Genomic DNA, 18,992 nt, shown 5'->3' on the forward strand with positions numbered 1-18,992 from the left:
TTCCAACCTCAAAAGTCACATAATCTTTTAGCACAAGTCCCCTATTAGGCTTGTAGACAAGTAAAACAAAAAAACGTTTTTTTCATATTTTTTCATTTTACATATTAGTTATTCTCTACCTTGTTGCCTACATTCCTATATGCTGTTGCACCGTATTAAGCACATCTGAGATGTGTAGATACTCTTGCAATGTAGTGTCCCTACTGCGGAAGGCTATGATGCCATTAGAGAGTGTTGATTCCATGATAGTTATGCAGTACGGGGTGCCTATGCCATCATTGTACCCATAACACTCCTCTGGTGTTGCCGAGTCCTCACATGTGACATTGATGCCTGAGAAAAAAATGGTTACAGTCAATCTTTCGATGATGAAAATCGTGGTTGTGATTAATAATGATATCCATTTCAGGAGCATTTTTTAATTTGATACTTAACAATATAACAGTGTGACCAAGAAAACCGTGAACACCAGAAATGTGTATGGAATGTTTGTTCCAACCGATCACTCGCGAGATATTCAAACAGTCCACGGAAACATGTCTCAACAAGTCTCAGTGTCTAAATGTTCATGTCTGATTCTTCAGAAGACAATAAGCATTCCACACATATTTAAGGTGTTCACGGTTTAACTGATTCCGCTGTAAATCAAATGGTATTTAACACATTGACCCCTCAACCGGCCTGTACCGGCTTTGGGAAGTACCCACAACCCCAAAAATTCATAAATGCAAAATAAACACAACAAGATGAAGATACTCAGGCATCAGTCTAAGGGATGGTCTTTCAGATATGCATCCAACCAAGGTGTTGGCATCTACTCTTAAGCCAAATAATAGCACAGGTTCTTTGACAAATCTCAAATCAAACAAGGAGAGGAAAGCAGAATCACCCCTCTCAATAAAACGCTCAAAATACCACACAAGGGAGAGAGATCAGCAAACACAGCTAAATACACAAATAGATACCTTTATTCTGATCCTCTAGGTACATTTCCATGGCCTCAAAACACAATGTCCACTTCTTGAAGGCTTGTACAACCACGAAGATGTCTTTACGCATTGCAAAGCATTCTGGGAGATCCAGGGGAAAATTCACGAGGTGAGGGCCAGTCAACACTCCTTCCCCCAAAGTCAGATGGTTTTTTATAAGTCTTTTCACCCTGAAGCCAAACAAATCAATTCCAGGTCATACAGACCCAGAATAGCAGTGTAAACAATTTTGCAATCAATTTGGTTTCAGAAAAGACAGCATTTTGGAGAGCTGTGGTGATTCATTAGAAAATTATTTTCTCATCCAGGCAAAGCCAAACAAGAAAAAATCATCATGAATCCACCTTTGCTTGCAAATATCCATAAGCAAAGCACTCAATTATGCCCCAAAAGACTTCATGATGTCCTGAGACACTCTCCTAATATGCTCATAGCTGTATTTTTGATGAAAAATACAAGCAACCATCAACTTGTGCTGGCTTCAGCACAATGATGAGGGATTAAAAGTGGGGACCACAAAGCACTGTTGGAAAGCTTGGATACCGCTGACTAGGTGCAGCTGTGTTTGACTTTGACGGGCTGTATAAAACTCAGAATAGGCGGGGAGGTATCTGTTTTCAGTCTGTTTTTTGTAAATTCAGCTAAAAAATAGCCAGGAGTCAATGGGTTAATATAAAAAAAATCATTACCATCAACATCACCACTATCATCACCATCACCATGCTATTGTCATCACCACCACCACCACAACCACTATTATTCCTACAATAACTATCCATACCTGCCTGCCTGAGCTCTGTTGCCAGTTGATGACTGACTTCCATCAAGTCTTTCTTGCTGGCATCTTCCAGCACCAGAGACACTTTAACAGGGGCAACGAGTGGATGAAGGTTAAGCACTGGACGTACAGACACATGGCCACAGCTGTCAGCAAGCTCTTTTTCTTTAAAAGCATCTGTCATCAGTGCACTAAATGCTGGAAAGAGGTAGTGCAGAGAATATATTACATAAAGTATAATGAGAAGACATGAAAAGAGAAAGATTGCATAAGCTACTGAGTTATTTACAGGGGTGATCATCCTATCTTTTAAGGTAAAACATTCTATTAATTGCTATTGCTATCAAGAAATTGATTCTACCAAAAATTTAATATTTTTATTGGAGTCCCCCTGGACATCTAATGCATCCTGTTTGGATTATGAACATGACAAACAAGTTCATGTTTGGAATAACTCAATAAATACAAATATAAACTCTCTGTAATCAAGCAACCACCTTACACTCCTGTACAATCCTGTATCCTACAAAGCATCTACTTCCCTTGGCAAGTAACTGAGAGTAACTTTCAATCAAATATTGTTTATAAAGATTTGAACTTCAATTATGGATGGTTATTTCTTGCAAATTGATAGTTATACTTATTCTAAAATGTAAAAAAAAAGCAAATGAGTGTCTGACTGTCACCCTTTAATCACTTAACATTTACAAAACTGCAAGTGTATCATTGAAAAAGACAATGATTTAACTATTTACCTTGGTCTAGACTGGTGGAGATTTGGATGAGGAGTAATGATGTTCCATCATGTGTTGTCAGACAATTGATTATATCACCATCTAAACTGTCACCTGTCATTTTTTTGATGGTATCCAATGGATCTTGAAATGCTTGGACATCATACTAATCAACAATATTTTGAACGACAAAAATAAATAATAACACAATAATTCAATACAAAAGAAGAGAGGATTACGACAACAAACCTTTATTTCCATGTTCCCATTGTTGTTAGATATGTCATTGGATTGATCAAGAAGCATAAAGTTTGAAGGAACATTTGCGATCTTTTTCCACCATGTTAGTCGGCACCTGTTCCAAAAATTGGACCAATGTTGAGCATGGACATCGCTACAGGTGAAAAGCAAGTTTAAATACTCTTCCTCCTGAAAACTTAAAAAGAAAGAGAAAGTTTTAATTAAAAAAGAGGCATGTACAAAAGTTATAGAGAAAAGCAATGTAGCATGTTGCTAGGTAGCATTATCATTTTCTATTTTCTTTTAAAAAGTATGGTAAACTTGCACTAAGAAACCATATATTTATTTTGAGTGGCACTCAAACTACTGTAACACCAAAATAAACACAGAGATGGCTTTAGCCATCACATCTGAGAGAGACAAAATAAAATATTACATCAATTAAAATAGAACCTTTCTGACAGAAAAATGATTTGGTTGTCTGTAAGCATTAAATAGGTTGCTTTTTGTTGTCATTTTGATGGCAAAAGCTAGGGTAGCACACATTTGCCACCCAAAATGTCAAATTATTTCTTATGCAAGTCGCCTTTTGAATAATTATGATGAGGAAATAAATGCTAAAATATTTACCAAATAGGTTGAAGATTTTGCTGGCACTCACCTTTTAAATTCATGCCATTTAGGGATGGAACATTGTCAGAAATCTGACGGGGGAAGGGGGTCTAGGGTTGCCCAAAATGTAAGAAAAATAATTTGTGCATGGGGGATGGGGGAAAGCAAAGACAAATACATGTGCATTCACAAAGAATTCCTGCAAAAAGTCAACCATGAATAAAAACTCTTGACCCACTCCCCCCGAATCAAATTTAGAAGTAAAAAAACCTCTACAAATGTTCCTTTTTGAACTTTGGGTAAATTCCAAACTCTGGGTTCAATGTGCATACCTGTCAACTTTCCCGCACTAGGCGGGAGGTTATACCCACCACTCCCAAAAAAAATTCTCAAGCCTTGAGATTTTTGGTGGTTGACAGTTATGAATGTCCTATTTCCAATGTACTCTGAGTTTCTACTCTCACCTATTAGATGCATTATCACACATGTTGTAATATTTTCCACACCAAGCCAACCCGTAAGGCAACTGTATCAGATTTCCAGTATGACTGAGGTTACTGATCATATTAAGACCTTCGTCAACTATACCATCTAGGGCTGGCAATGACAGGGAATGTCCAAAAAAATTCTCTTCAAAACAACTCTTCAAATCTACATCACGAATTTCATTCGTTTGTAACAAATTCTTAAATCGTTTTATTAATTTCTGTGTATCAACAATTTGATACGACTTCCCTGACCCTTTGTTGCTTGTATTTTTGCTATCGCTTTTTGCATTGTTTATGGAAATATTCCTGGAAAATGACGATATCTCGACACCATTCACACTGCCTTTTGAAGTCACCATTTCTTGCCACCAAAAAGAACGCAAATTTCTCCTCAATTCCGCACCAAGAGGACCATAGCTGTACAGTCCCTCAGTTGATTTGGTTATAAATCCATTTCGTAGACACAATGACAATAAATCCCCAGACATGTTCGGTAATTTCGACATTTTGTGCTTCTAGTCTGTAGCCATATTGTATTTTGATGCGAATAACCGCTGACCAAATAATCTTCCTATAAAATCAGCCAATCAGAGAGAAGAATTGTACTTTGTCTTTGATAGCGAATCAAAGATATGAGAATTGACCAATCAGAGAGTTTATTGCAGAAACGAACGAGTTTTGAATCGTCGATCGAAGCAACACCAAAAACTCATGCGATGACGCTCTTTTATGCCATCAAATTCCACCATTTCTTTCCTTTCTGAGGCAAAGGGGCTGAAATGACGACTTCTCTACCCGTATTCCGTTTCAAACACGAACCGGATACAAACTCGCCAAAGGAATGGCTAAATACGATCAAAGCAGCGAAAAAAGAGTCGAATGATTACAAGACCCTTCTCAGGTTGTATCACCGTGCTGCAGTTCTGATTACGCCTGAGGAACACGAGAAAGACCCCGCATACGCACAGCTCCTAGTAGAATTCGCTCAGCTGCAGAGGTAAATAAGGGCAAAAGCATTACTATGATCTTGTGTTGATTCAAGCGTAATTAATCTTGGGATGCTTGGTTACAATCGTTCGCCTCGTGATATGAATTCGTCGTGACTAAAATCATCCGTTTTTTTTTTTTTAAAGTTTGTAACGCAGACCCAAAGCATTAGAGTCGGGCCCACATATCTTCTATAAGAGTGGGCTTCTATTTTTTTATCAGCCTGAGTACATCACTCGGGTACACCTCTGTACCGGATGCACGCAGGCAATTCTTTTGTTTATGCTCTGATAGAAGAACACTTCTTACTGGCTGTTCTGGTTGTTAATGATAGCAGGGCCATTTAAGTTAAGTATTTCGGAGCAATATCCATCCACAAAGAGTTCACAATGAGACTTCCCACCTCGATTTCTATAGAAAGAGCAAGTAAATACAAGGAGGACTCTGGCCTAACCGAAGTAAAACCTTATTGTTCGCACCCCATTACAATGTTTCAGTACAAAATGACAACTGCTTTATAAAAACACAGCTTACTATTGATGGCAGCTTCAATGTCTCAATAAAGGGCAGGTGATGGACGGGAAGGGGCAGGGGGGGGGGGAAGGGGCAGGGGGGGGGAAGGGGCAGGGGGTGGGAGAAGAATATCCCCCCGCTATTTTGTGCAAATGCCATTATTTTTGCATGTGAGTTCCATATAAAGGGTGCTTGCAGATGGATTATACAACCAAATGGGCGGTGCCTTCCCCAACTCCCCTCAAACATATACATGTATGGGATTGTTCTGTTGCCCCCTTCTATAAAGGGAAGTTCATAGAACCTGCCTAATAAGAACTCCATTTTTGAAGCTGTCCTTATCATTGTACTTAGAAAATAAAATCCCCCCCCTGTCAATATGAGATTTAGAGCACTACCCCCTTCCCTATTACAGCAAATTTATTTGGTACTGATGATAATGGTAAATCTAGACTACACTTTCAACATTATAACAGAATGAACACTTCAAAAAACATTTATTACACTGCATTATAGGCAATTTCTCTGAGGTTTCTAAACTGGAAAATATGCATCAAAGTTTTTTCGAGGCGTTTTTAAAATGTTTCTTCTAAAAAGTGTCTTTCTGTTTTTGTTTTCACTTGCAGTAAGTCTTCTACAGATAATGCCAGAGACACATTTCGCATTGCAAAATGCAACGTCAAGAGATTTGCAATCGTGTATGTTTCCTGGGCACAGCTTGAGTTAACAGAAGGTGGGTTATATGCAATTACTACACTTTATTTTTTACTATAAACATTGCAACTGCACTAGCAATTGAACATGTTCAGATAATAATGATATTTATAGTTTATTCAGCTCTTTGCATCAAAGCTGGATTACACAATTTATCTGCAATACATATAACCTATAAACAATCTAATAAATACCTTAATTTACCTCTGTATTTTAAAGGTATTTGTTGATTATTAGCTTTTCCTGAACTAGGGCCGTCTTGATATCCTTTACATAATTTTCGTTATTTATTTTTTGCTTAACAACATAAAACTTCAAAGGAAACACTTTTAGCATCTACTGTTTATTAATGTATCACACCACAATATTATAGACATTTTTTTCTTTTCTTTTTCTCTTTGCTCAGTTGAATATATTTCTCTATTTGTTTACAAGGTAATAAGACCAAGTGCAAAAAACTTTTACATAAAGGAAAGTTAATTGGTGCTAAGCCAGATGAACTACTACAAATGGCGATATCTAACTTTGAGCAAGGTCGAGAGAGACTACTCGATGAGGAGACAGAGGAAATTGCACTTACAGGAATCCAAGTGCTTCCAAGCACCAGCCTACAACCATCAACAGGAGTGCTTAGCGACAATGACACCATAGAAAGACGGGACAACACAGGTAAAAGCCAGTCTTTATTGCCGTATTACCAGGGGGACCTGTGCCTCCCTCAGTTTTTTTTTCTCTAAAAATAAGGAAATGACCAGAAGGGATGTGGCTGCCCGCCCCTCAGTTTTTCACTCCAGTTTTTTTCAAAGTCGGTTATGGCCTGTTCTTAAAAGCTTTTACAGAGGCATGTCAATCATACTGCCATTTTACACTTTTAAACAACAGATGAAGCATCCAATCCAATCACCTTTTTAAAAGCAAGTGACTAGGATGGTTTCATCTTATTAATGAAGGTCTGTCATGACTGCCTAAAGCATTTTTAAGTTATCCTTGATGAATTTACTTTTTAAGTAGTCCCAATTTATGATGAATTGGCTTTTTAAGGAGCCTAAATTTATAAATGACACTAGGTTGATAAGGCGAGATAGAACCAGGCTAGACGTTACTTTACTCTGATTAAAATCAGCTGTTTTTCTTTCCACATTTCTCTTCCACAGATAGTGGGATTGTAGTTTTTAAAATGCCCTCTGTTTCGGAGGGTTCAATAAGAACCAGACATCGCAATAGCACAAGCAGCAGTAGCAGCAGCAGCGGAGAGGACACTGCAACAGCACCTTTCCACATCGTCTGCAGGGAGACCGTCAAAAAGCAGACCATGTCTCACCAGAAGCCATCAGCCAAACCTACGCCAGAACCCAATAGGACAAGTAAGTATGGTAAAGAACCACCTTAAAACAAACAGGCCTGAAATACAGATACACATACCAGAACCCAATAAGACAGGTATGTTAGGTCAGGGGTGGCTAAGTGTTATTTTTGTGATCCGTGAACAGCCTTTTTTGTTTATCGTGAATCGTGATTGCTACCTTCGCCGTGATTCGTGAAATTTGATCAGCGTGAATCGTGATCTATGCTCTTTAAAAATCGTGATCTATGCTATGAATCGTGATTTCTTAGTGAAGATTGATCCTTGTCGTCAGTTTATCAGTTTATATTGAAACATGATTTCCAACCAGTGAAACGTGCAGTGACCCCACTTACCGCCCCTGTTAGGTGTAAAGAAGAAACGCAGTAAAACAAAACATAATGGTATAGACAAAAAGATTACAGTCAAACTAATGAAGAACAATTTTATTTGCAAAGGATACAGGAAAATTAACCAACTCAGGATTAAGTTGAGGGTTGTATTATTTTTTTTAAAAGAAAGTAGTATCGCTGGCGTAAGACAGACAGTGTATTCTTGCATTCTTCCGTTTGTAAGAGACACTCCTTCCCCTGCAGAAATGAAAAGTGATACCCATTTGGTTATTAAAATCAATATAAATATTAAATAAGTTTGTGGAGCTAATCGACCTCGGAATTCTGAATTACGCGAGCTCAGATACAATGTTGTTGAGTTGAACGCCATTAGGACTCGTGTCTGAGGGACGAAAGCCTGAGTACCTGGCTAAGGTTACTGTCGAATCCGTTGTATCGCGACCCGCGTTTTCAAAACACGATTTCTTATGGTTTTCTCCTGTTCCGTCAGTAAAACCATTCTGAGCCAATCAGAGTCTCGCTTTGTACACTTACCTGGCTATCCTCTAGACGAAAACCACACAGTGTCGCGACAGAAAGCCAGGCAACTGCACTAGGCGAGAGATTGGCTTAAAATAATTTGACTGGCGGATTAGAAAATCCCAAAAGCCAAAAACAAATCGATTTTTTGAAAATGCGGCGTCGCGAGACAACGGATATGTTTTGAAAGGTAGTTATAGAGGTGTCTTTTTGTCCTCATTTAGTGGGAAGCAGTAGCCTCGCCAACAGTATGAATCTGTCGGTTCGAAAGCCCACCAGCGCTAGAAGAGGACTAGGGCGAGCCTGGTGTAGTACTGGATTCCTGGGCCTTCCCACGAGAGCGATAGGTACCCTTGAAGAGAAAGACGAAGACAGAAATCTTGGCAAAAACAAAGATGAACGACACGAGGAATATTCCAAAGGGAATGAAAACATGGACGGGATTAAACCTTTTGAACTAACAGTGGAGATAGGAGCAATTCAGTCTACTACAACCGACGAACAGAACAAACCAAATACCGAACAAAGTGTACTTCTCTCTGAACGAAGTCCACTTTCTATTGAACAAAATTCAAATCCCTGTAAAGAGGAAAGAGGGATTTACACTGAGCAAAATGTTCTTCCAAACGAGCCAATTCTGCCTAGCAAGGAGCGAAAAAGCTCGAATGAACTATCTAGGAAAGACGTTATTATTAAACAGGACAATATGGTTGATAGGGTTTTTGAGAAAGAAAACGTTGTTCCATCAAATGAAATTCCCGTTGCACTTCCCAGAGGCCCACTTAGAGAGATTTCCAACAAACCGATTCCCCCATTTCAGGAATCTCAAAAAGAGAAGTCCAATGCTGTTGTTGAACAATGTAGTGTACCAGAGCCTGTGTGGGTCTCGAAAGTTCCAGTCGCACCAGTGAAAGGCCCGCCCAAGGGGGGCGTGGCTACTCACTCTCCAGGGTTTACGAAAGTGGAGACCATTGCTGTTAACGGAAAGATTTATCACAAGCTGGAGAAGATTGGTAGAGGTGGATCGAGTCAGGTGAGAATTTAAATGAATGTTTACCCGGTGTTTTTAGGGAGAAAAGCCAGCTTCGAGTGATTCGACCCCCTGCCCCCGTTTTTCATTTTTGCTTAAAATCCAAGATGGCAGCTACGAATTGCTCGAGGCTGGTTTTTCACTAAAGAAAACACCGGGTAAACGGCGAGAAAATAAATATGATGGAAGGAGGGAATTCCACCTTTCCATATTTTTGATTGTGATATAGCGAGTTTTCCAGATGCAGACCCTCTTTAAAGGGGCTGATTGTGTCAGGCCTTACATGTACCTTATATTCCCAAATCCAACTCAATACAGCGGCGTTGTTAACCGCCATGAAAACCTTTTCACATTTACAGGTTTTTAGAGCGTTCGATGGCAAACGTATGCTTGCGGTTAAGCAGGTATCACTCGAAGATGCGGATGATGTAATCATCGAGAGCTATATCAACGAGATCACGTTGCTAAATCAACTGCAAGGCTGTGATCATATAATCAAGCTATATAACTGGTAAGTGCTTACTATTTTAGGGCAACATCTACCGTACCAAGGTGGTTCAAGGACAGAGAAAGATATGGCGGCAGCGTAATGCATCTTGTGCCTATGATTCATATTCAATATTATACAATATCAACTTTATTTGATTATGAAGTACCATAAAGGAAAGGCTCTATTAAATTCCCCATTTCTCTAAAGCCCCCCTCTCTGATAAGCCCTCCCCTTTTTCCTCTAAGAACATAAACATTTAAATAAGTGGCCGTCTCTCTCTATTAAAGCCCTCTTTTCCGCTAAGATGCATAAAAAAATATAACGTAACATGTGTAAGTGCTTGATTTAAAAGTAGAGAGGTCACCAAATACAATTTTAAGTACTGCGTGTCTTGAGAATCAGGCTGGCTCAGCCCTTATCCACCGCTTCTGTGTACGTTGGAAAACCCATAAAGTTGGGCGGAGTGATGCAACCGGCCGCCTTTTTGTTTTCAGGGAACTAAACAAAGAAGAGAAGACTATTTTACTCGTACTGGAAGCGGGTACGATGGACCTGTCCACATTCCTCAGGAAGAATCGTGGATGTCTGAGCTCCACCCATCTAGCCGTGTACTGGGAACAAATGCTGCGTGCCGTGAACGTGATCCACGAGCGTGGAATCGTTCACAGCGACCTCAAGCCAGCCAACTTCCTGTTTGTCGACGTACAGCTGAAGCTCATCGACTTTGGCATTGCGAATGCAATACAGGTATAACATATAATAGAATAGTCTGCAACTATACGTCTGAATGACTGAAATCTGTCTAAGAATAACTGGAATAAGCTAGTAGAAGTAATACAGAAATTGCGCTAGGCAGACAATTGTTTATTCCTTATTATGTTTAACTGTTCTTACCTTATATTGACGGCTGTGCAAACCTTGCATATGAATCCTGGCCTTATATGGCAAGTTTTGTTTGCCCAATATGAGCCGATCATCCCTTTTATGGTCAACTGTGCTTGCCTTATGAATTGCCAAACGTGGGCAGCTTCGACTTCTTATCATATGTGCAGCTGTGCTTACTGGGCACCGAAAAGGCAATACAGATATTGTGTTCAGAATTTGATTGTTTGGGGAACTCTTTCGTTTTCCTTTGCATCGCAATGCAGGTTTGATGTCTAGTTGTGTGATTTTTGCCGCCACAGGGTGACCAGACAAGTATACAGCGCGACACGCAGATTGGCACGTTGAATTTCATGGCGCCGGAGGCTTTCCTGGACGTGTCAAATGCGCACCACTCGCATCAGAGATCCGGCGCCAAGCCGTGTATGAAGGTAAGCATGATTCCGGGGGATCACATTAATCGCACCAGAGATCAGGCGCCAAGCCGTGTATGAAGGTAAGCATGATTCCGGGGGATCACATCAATCGCACTTGAGATCCGGCGCCAAGCCGTATATGAAGGTAAGCATGATTCCTGTAGATCTCTCCACTCTAATTAGAGATCAGGCGCCAAGCTGTGTGAAGGCAAGTATGATTCACCTATTGCATACCCATACTACTGTTTACTTATTATATTTAACAATAAGACTACTCACATACTACCTTCGTATAACTGACGATTTTAATAATAATTCATGTTGTTTTTGTGAAAAACGCCGGTTTTTTCGCTACTCGCTATCTATCGCTCAATAGATAGTGAATACGGGAGCCAATCAAATTGCTGGATTCGTGATAATATGTGAGTAGATTTATACTAAAAATAGATATACATTCTCAGATCGGTCGCCATAGTGATATGTTTTTGCTGCCGTTGCTCGCTTTTCAGATCGGCCGCGCCAGTGAAATGTTCTGATGTTTTGTTTCTGTTCACTTATAAGATCGGTCGCGCCAGTGATATGTTCTGATGTTTTGTTTCTGTTCACTTATAAGATCGGTCGCGCCAGTGATATGTTATGATGTTTTGTTTCTGTTCACTTATAAGATCGGCCGTGCCAGTGATTTGTTCTGATGTTTTGTTTCTGTTCACTCATAAGATCGGTCGCGCCAGTGATATGTTCTGATGTCTTTTTCTGTTCACTTATCAGATCGGCCGAGCCAGGGATATGTTCTGATGTTTTGTTTTCGCTTACTTATCAGATCTGTCGCGCCAGTGATTTGTTCTGATGTCTTTTTTTGTTCACTTATCAGATCGGCCGTGCCAGTGATGTGTGGTCGCTCGGTTGCATTCTCTATAACATGGTGTATGGGAGGACACCTTTCCAACACATCACCAACCAAGCCATGAAGTTACAATGTATCATCGACCCAAACTACGCTATCGAGTTTCCCGACATTCAGAACACTCACCTCCTTGACGTCATGAAGGTGAGTCACGTGACCTCTCAGTAGTATATGGGGTGCGCTCAAGATTCCTTTCTTGTGTGATGACGTCATAAGATTGGCGCTTGGAACTACAAAGAAGCTAGTAATCTAAAAGAAAAGTGTAAAAACTTAAGTGTATTATTCTCCTGTTGACGTCGTATCGCTCTTATTTGTTTATACTGTGTTTTGACGGCTTTATGCAAGAGAACAAACGAATTCGGCAAGCTGTCGGCACTAGGGTTCTGGGCGGAAGGAATTTTTGGTAGCGCGCAATACTCTTGGAATGCTAGATTTAAACATAATCCTTTGCGCGCCTCGGGGCCTCTTCCAGCTGCTTACGGGTCTATAGCTTGTGGCTTGTGGACGGCTACATCTGTAAGATAAGAGAGGGACACTTTGGTATTACCCGCGCGCCATGTCGAATCTGGCTATTTTTAACCACCACCCCACCACTGCGCGTGAGCATTTTTACTCACCCTACCCCCGCGCTTTGGCATTTACATCTTGTTGTTTGCCGCTGTTTTGTGACTTGAAAAAACCCCACCCTATTTGCACAAATACCATCGAAAATTTCATTCTAGCATCAAGGATACAGGCAGTTGCGGTATATAAAGGGGATGTATTACTTCGAGGATTACAAGATTTCGAAAACGTTTAAAAAAAAGAGACTTCACCTCGTGCTTCAAACACCACTTCCGCTCTAACTTGCTGCTTCTTCGTGGTTTTTCAACATTCATTATCTTCCTAATGGTCAAACGAAATCTGTAAGTTGGACATTAGATATGATATTGATTTTTGTGAATATTCTGGTAAATTGAGAAGGAATCCAAGAAACATGCATTTCATAAAACTATCCTTGTAGCGAGGGTATGCATTTTTGTGATGATCAAAGCCAGCAAGCTGAAGTATCTGAGCTTTTCTAATAGCGAAAAAATAAAGAGGGAGATATTACTGTACTTCTTTGATGTTGTTTCTAGACATTTCTATAACTATTAAGTATATTATACAAGCTGGAGTCAGGATTTGAATCAAACGCGGTATCAAAACAGTCTAACTATTCAGGGATTTAGCTTACTGTGAGTATATTTGCCAATCTTGCTTACTTAAGTTAAACTTGTTTTTTTTCTTCCGAGTTATTTTACATGATCTTTTTTCATTCCTATCGAGTTGGCAAAACAACAACACGCAACCCGCGGGGGGGGTACAACAAAATAAAAGGAGCAAATCCTCACGCGCAGTGGTGGGGTGGTGGTTACTAAAAATAGCCAGATTCGGAATCGACATGGCGCGCGGGTAATACCAAAGTGTCCCTCTCTTATCTTATGCTCTCTTGGTTTTATATTTGAATAAGGTTATATTCACATTTTAAGCCAGCAACCAAAAGGAAAAGCACTTTCCACGTCTAATAAAGGTAAAGACGCCGCATGTAGCCAAAATTGTTTTCTCTCACGCAAATTCACGCGAGCTCTCGCATTTCACCTTATATGGTGATCATTTCGCGCCAACTCGAGCTTTATCCGTGAGGGGACTGGGCAAGTAGGTGTTTTACAGACTGGTATATTCAAAAGGCTGTAAAAAAAACTCGGGGTTTATGGGAAATCGGTGATTTTTGGTAATAAAGATTTTTCTATCATAGGAGATATTAGATATCGATGGATGAACCGTTTTGAAGGATATGGCTTTTATTCCTTCAGATGCACTTTAAGGTGACTTTGTTTGTTCCAGGGCTGCCTTGCACGTAACCCGCGCGAGAGGTACACTATTCAGCAGCTACTCAACCACCCTTTCCTCCAGTCCCTCAAGATCCCGCTGTTTGCAAAGTAGTCACAGGAATGGAATAACATTGGAGTAATGGTGCCACAAACACTTAAAGCCGCATTGTCACCAGTTTACTTCCTGAGGTCCGACGGAAACCTCAACCGTCAAAAGAATCTATTAAAATTCGAGATATTAAACAGGCCATCCGCTCTAAATTATCAATCACATCCTCAAATAAGCTTCCAATAAACACACTGCTTTCAATATTTTGAAATATTTTTCGCGTTTTACGTTAAAAATCATCGGATATTACGTAGTCGGCCGGAAGTAAACTGGTGACAATGCGGCTTTAAAATCTCTTTTCAAAAATAGACCCTTGGTACCTAGCAGAAATGGGATGAATCAATAAGAACTTGTGCAGTAGACATTTTAAAAATCGTCTTCCGATCATGTTGAAAGACACTTGGCACCTAGCAGAAATGGGCCAAATGGAAAATCTGGCTTGTGCAATCGTGGGTTACCCGTTTACACCAATCAGGTCATGGTAACATTGCGTACCATTCGACTGCGTATGCAAGAAAAAAAAAACTTGTAGTTCTTTTATAAAGCGTCGCTATTAACGAGAAACGTTACTGTAAAAAAAAAATGAATAAAAATACAAATATTACCCTCCCTGAATTCCTATTAGCATCTGATAGAATGATCCCCCTGACGAGCTAAGTCGTTGGAGGCGAACCTGTTATGCGCTCTGGTATTCATTTTTTCCCCACCTCTTGACCCGTTCGCAGATACCCATGTCGGTAGAAATTAATTTTTGAGTGACACTAATACGCTGCTTCCCTTTTTCGTTTAAAAACGCAACACACGAAAAGATTTAATTTAAAACAGTCCGTCCCTACGGAAACACGGAAAAGTACAATCTCGTTTCCCAGAGCTCACGTACCTTTGTGGGCTTGGGAACGAGATTGGGAAAAGTATATAACAGCGCATGCGCTGCCCACTACTTCGCACGTTGTCTACATCAAGTGCGCAAATAGAACACATCTTCGTTTTCGCCGAAATCCCGTCCGCACGGCACCGTAAGGCTATCGTTTTGGAATTGTTCCATTCTGGTGAGCGTTTTCGGTCATATTCGCGGTATGTATGGAGGTTAGCCGTATCCTAGCCTGCGTAGCAAGCGCAAAGGGCTGGGAAGATAAGAAATAGATCCCGCGCGCGCGCCTCGTGTCCGTTTCCTAACCCTTTGGCCTTGCTTCGCCGGCTACCCGTATCCGTAACATTTCGGACTGCGTATCCCTCTCAGCACGAAAGGCTACGTTAAAATGGCGGCCCAAGCAACAACAACAAATAATCTTGTTTGTTCGTGAAATGTCCTATTTCCCTTCGAGGTTATATCGGGCTTTATACAGTTTAATTAAACTGGTTTAAACCTCAATCTCCCAAGCGTGGACAGAGCCAGGAACAAAACTGAATAGACTGGCTATACACGTTACTAAGTGATCATTTAGCTAAGAATTTAACACAATGAGAAACTTGGCAAGTTATCAGGCAAAGAGAAACATTGTATAACTAAACATGGTTTTGGTATGAATGCAGCATTAAAAATAGAAATAATCAAAACTGGATTGCTCACAATTTTATTGGACTCATATTTGTGCTAAACATCTCACTCTAATACTATCATATCCACCTCTATAATGCTAAACTATAACTCAGATATGCCTATAGACTGTACAAAACCGCGTACAAAAAATATATGCATCTGTGACAAGATAAGAATTGTCAGATATAGTCGACTAAAAATGATAAAATATTCATATGTATACAACGCATGCTTTCAAATAGGGGGATCCTCGATCAATGTTAACATTAGCAGTGCAAACAAACAATCGGTAAGAAAGCAATTCTCCCGACTGTTCAAAATATCACCCTGTTGTCAATTTTTTTACTAACCAGGTCAAACAAGTGTTTCGCGCACTTTCTGGTAAATGAAATACATTTTTTTAGTTTCAGCGTTTAGATTTCGTGACAGGGTAAGGTAGGACTTTGTCACGCAATACCCTTAATAAAGTGCGTTACATATGAAGACCAGGCCAATCAAAACCTTATAAAGAAATTTGATATAGAATGTCATGGGATATCTAACCCTATCCGACTACTCTCCCCCCATTGTCTACTCTCGTTACTGAGTTATGGTATATCTTTGCGGGATTATAATTCTTTTTTATTCACGATGAAAATTGCAGTTTTTACTTTAAAATGTCTCACTGCGAAGACAAAATCAAATGTCGTCAAGGCTGGCTTGATATCCATTCAAACTCCTGATTGGTCAAGCAAACTTGATTAACACAGTAGTGCTTAGAATCGCGCGGTTACAATGAAAACATTATACTGCAAAGTTTTTCAAGTTACACTACACTAAAGATTACGTAATTTACAATAACGCTGTCAGCGATTAAAATACCAATAACTATCGGCATTGTATTTCAACTAATTCTAAAGGATCATCTACAGTTAAAAATAACAAGTTCTAAAAAAGAAATTTGTATCTCTTAATGATATCAGTTTTCTAAAAACCAGTGCTCGAGCCAGCCCTGTCATGGGATGGTTAAACTTTAACCCATAGACAATAACCTAGTTTTGCGTGACTAGACAGAGAAATACGAAAAATAAAATAAAATAGAAAATAAATCTAGATTGGAACTTTGTCTAATGAGTATTAGAACGCGCCTAAAGAATCTCGATCAAAAAATTTCGACTAATCTTGTTTCAATATTGCAACACATATTTCTAGTGTTCTTTGGTGAAATTCCAGTTTTCCTGGACGATCCTACATTTCCAGGACAACATACGCCATGTCGATGAATTCCGTGCACTCTACATCTTGGCTGGTGACATCGCATTTTCGTGCCACTTGTCTAGACATGATCTATACAATCCGATTACTTGGGCTACCTTTGCCTGCGTGTCACGTGATCAGTTAGATCACATGACTAAATAAGATTAAAAAATCCGAGATCAGTGTTTACGGTGATGGTTCCTGTAAGAGTCTGGATGTTGTGACCGCTGGTCGTCCATCCTGTTGGATTGCAGGCGCAGGATGAGACCGAAGAAGTCTTCATCCGGGACCGTTGGAGCCTGTCTGTGTAGGGGTGGGTTACTCCGCTGGTCTTCTAGACGGTGGGCCTGGGAATACATACAACACGACGGTCAAATCTCCAAGCATTAAAAAAAACTCGAAACTTAATTTTCGAAGTTTAAAGCAGTTTTAGTTTAAAGTAGGCCAATCACGCCGCCATTTTGTACTTTCGCATAATACCGACTCACACCTAGTTCCATTATTACTGGAACTATTTCCGGCTACACGCAGGCTAAAAGAATCCAATTCCATCGGCTTATTCAAGCATGTGACTGAGATGCTTATATTAAAATATCGTTAATAAGGTATTAAAGTTAAATCGTGGGTGGTTATTTTGAAGATGTCTTGCAAATAAGCCGATATATGTCAATTATGTTTATCTGATTTTCGTATTTATCACCTCTGTATTCCAGTCAACTACAGTGCTAAGCTAATGCGTTTTAGGCTATGTGCACACGTATCCGGAAAATTTTTTTCCGTTAATATTTTTTTTTTTTGCGGATGCGAAAGATTCCGCGTTTTCTTGCAGCGTATTAGAATCGTTTTCAGCCGTCCACACGTATCCGGAAATTTTTGGAAAATATTTTTTTTCACGAATCGCCGGCTCTCGTCCATACGTATCCTATATCCTCATACCTATTCGTATCGGATAAAAACAATTCCACTCTGGAGAGCGTTTTCCTGATATGTTGTGAATATATAATTCCTTACTAACTTATGTTTACTCTATAGAACACGCCGTAGGTAGATTTACGATTCTGAACAGTGAAGCGTACCTGACTACGTAACACCATCTCGTACAAGTCATCGGATATAGAACCACTCCCATCTCTTTTCTTTTTCAGTATCACCGGCTTGTCTGAAGAAAGAAAATCACGTGGAATTAATAACGGAATCAATAATTTAAACCGTTACCCAAAAGCCATTGTACACAGCGGCGTAGCCGGGGTTTTTAGCAGGAGGTGGCCCAAAAGGGACATTCAAGGCATTTTCTCCTGTATTTTAGATAATGTCTTATACATTTACTGTATTTTTGGCTGCTAAAGGGGGGTGGGGGGGGGGGGGCAGGCCATCCCCTGGCTACGCCCCTGGTACAAAGTCCCAGAATATTTGCTTTACATTAGAATACTGCATTTAAATACTTCTATAAAGAGCACTGCCTCTACCAGCGAAGACACTTCCCTGCCTTAGCCGTAGATTATCTCAGCCACGAGGGTGGCCGTTATTAGAAGAAGTACTACTATTCTTTGACTAGGAAGATTTTTTTCCTCATCATTCTAGAGCCACATTTCAGATTCACGCATGTTAACACGGTAATTGACTTATTTCGGTATAATATATTAGCGGTGTAAAGTACAAAACACACAGATGATTCATGCAGATTACAAAGCTTTTCGTGGCTCACGGTAAGGCGTGGCACAAACCCCTAGTTTCGTGAGCTATGAAACCCCATGCAAATGAGAATTGAGAAGTGATCATTGAGAATTTTATTCAATCTATCCTACGGCTCAATGATTTTTTCAAGCTATCAAATATTACTGATAAAAACACACGATCAGAAGTTTCGAATTTTAAAACAAAAGTCTTATCACTCAAGTCGGATCTACGGACTTTAAATAAAAATTTTAGTTCTTTCCCTAAGCGATTTCATTTGGTAATTTCTTTTCTAATATTTTTAGAAGCAAAACAATAGTGTGACTGAGAATGGCTCTTCAAAAAACTTGTTGTAATCCGGCTGAAGCGATATCAAGATAAACCATTCATATTGCCCACGAGGAAACCGAACTATCGGCGATGGTTATCACGTGAGCAATTAGACTATCTTCAACGACTCCGACAACATAATGCGTTTCGTTATCGGGCCTAGCAACTCTTCAATGGCTTCCCTGTCATTAGTGTTATCACTTGACAGCTAGTCGATGACAAAAGCGTTGAACTACGGAATGGCTTTCTATTTGAGCAG

General features: G+C 39.8%; 3 protein-coding genes across 4 annotated transcripts in view; 1 reads left to right on the plus strand and 2 right to left on the minus strand.

Annotated features, from left to right (window-relative positions):
• Positions 1-61: 61 nt before the first annotated feature.
• Positions 62-4,484, minus strand: LOC5501580 (DNA polymerase subunit gamma-2, mitochondrial). Its single transcript, XM_048731259.1, has 5 exons — positions 3,818-4,484; positions 2,751-2,937; positions 2,523-2,667; positions 1,771-1,965; positions 62-333 (listed from the first exon to the last, which is right to left on the minus strand). The coding sequence occupies exons 1-5, from the start codon at positions 4,345-4,347 to the stop codon at positions 128-130; spliced, it is 1,263 nt and encodes a 420-aa protein (XP_048587216.1). The 5' UTR covers positions 4,348-4,484; the 3' UTR covers positions 62-127.
• Positions 4,485-4,509: 25 nt separating this feature from the next.
• On the plus strand, positions 4,510-14,557 carry LOC5501581 (dual specificity protein kinase Ttk). 2 transcript variants are annotated; one of them, XM_001622802.3, is made up of 10 exons: positions 4,510-4,838; positions 5,968-6,074; positions 6,491-6,724; positions 7,210-7,419; positions 8,494-9,302; positions 9,659-9,810; positions 10,284-10,536; positions 10,974-11,102; positions 11,959-12,135; positions 13,858-14,557. In XM_001622802.3, the coding sequence occupies exons 1-10, from the start codon at positions 4,621-4,623 to the stop codon at positions 13,954-13,956; spliced, it is 2,388 nt and encodes a 795-aa protein (XP_001622852.3). In that variant the 5' UTR covers positions 4,510-4,620; the 3' UTR covers positions 13,957-14,557. The 2 variants fall into 2 exon arrangements, with proteins under 2 accessions (XP_001622852.3, XP_032225768.2); XM_032369877.2 differs by lacking the exons at positions 11,959-12,135; positions 13,858-14,557 and adding an exon at positions 11,753-11,794.
• A 954-nt stretch (positions 14,558-15,511) lies between these two features.
• The window catches only part of LOC5501576 (G-protein-signaling modulator 2), a 41,495-nt gene continuing 38,014 nt past the window's right edge, over positions 15,512-18,992 (minus strand). The window contains exons 13-14 of the mRNA XM_001622809.3: positions 17,806-17,888; positions 15,512-17,076 (exon numbers count right to left, since the gene is read on the minus strand). Of these exons, the coding sequence (XP_001622859.3) occupies positions 16,909-17,076; positions 17,806-17,888 (251 nt within the window). The 3' untranslated portion in view covers positions 15,512-16,908. The remainder of the gene's footprint in view (positions 17,077-17,805; positions 17,889-18,992) is intronic.

The sequence above is a fragment of the Nematostella vectensis genome, chromosome 8 (assembly GCF_932526225.1).
Source record: "Nematostella vectensis chromosome 8, jaNemVect1.1, whole genome shotgun sequence".
NCBI classification, from domain to species: Eukaryota; Metazoa; Cnidaria; class Anthozoa; order Actiniaria; family Edwardsiidae; genus Nematostella; species Nematostella vectensis.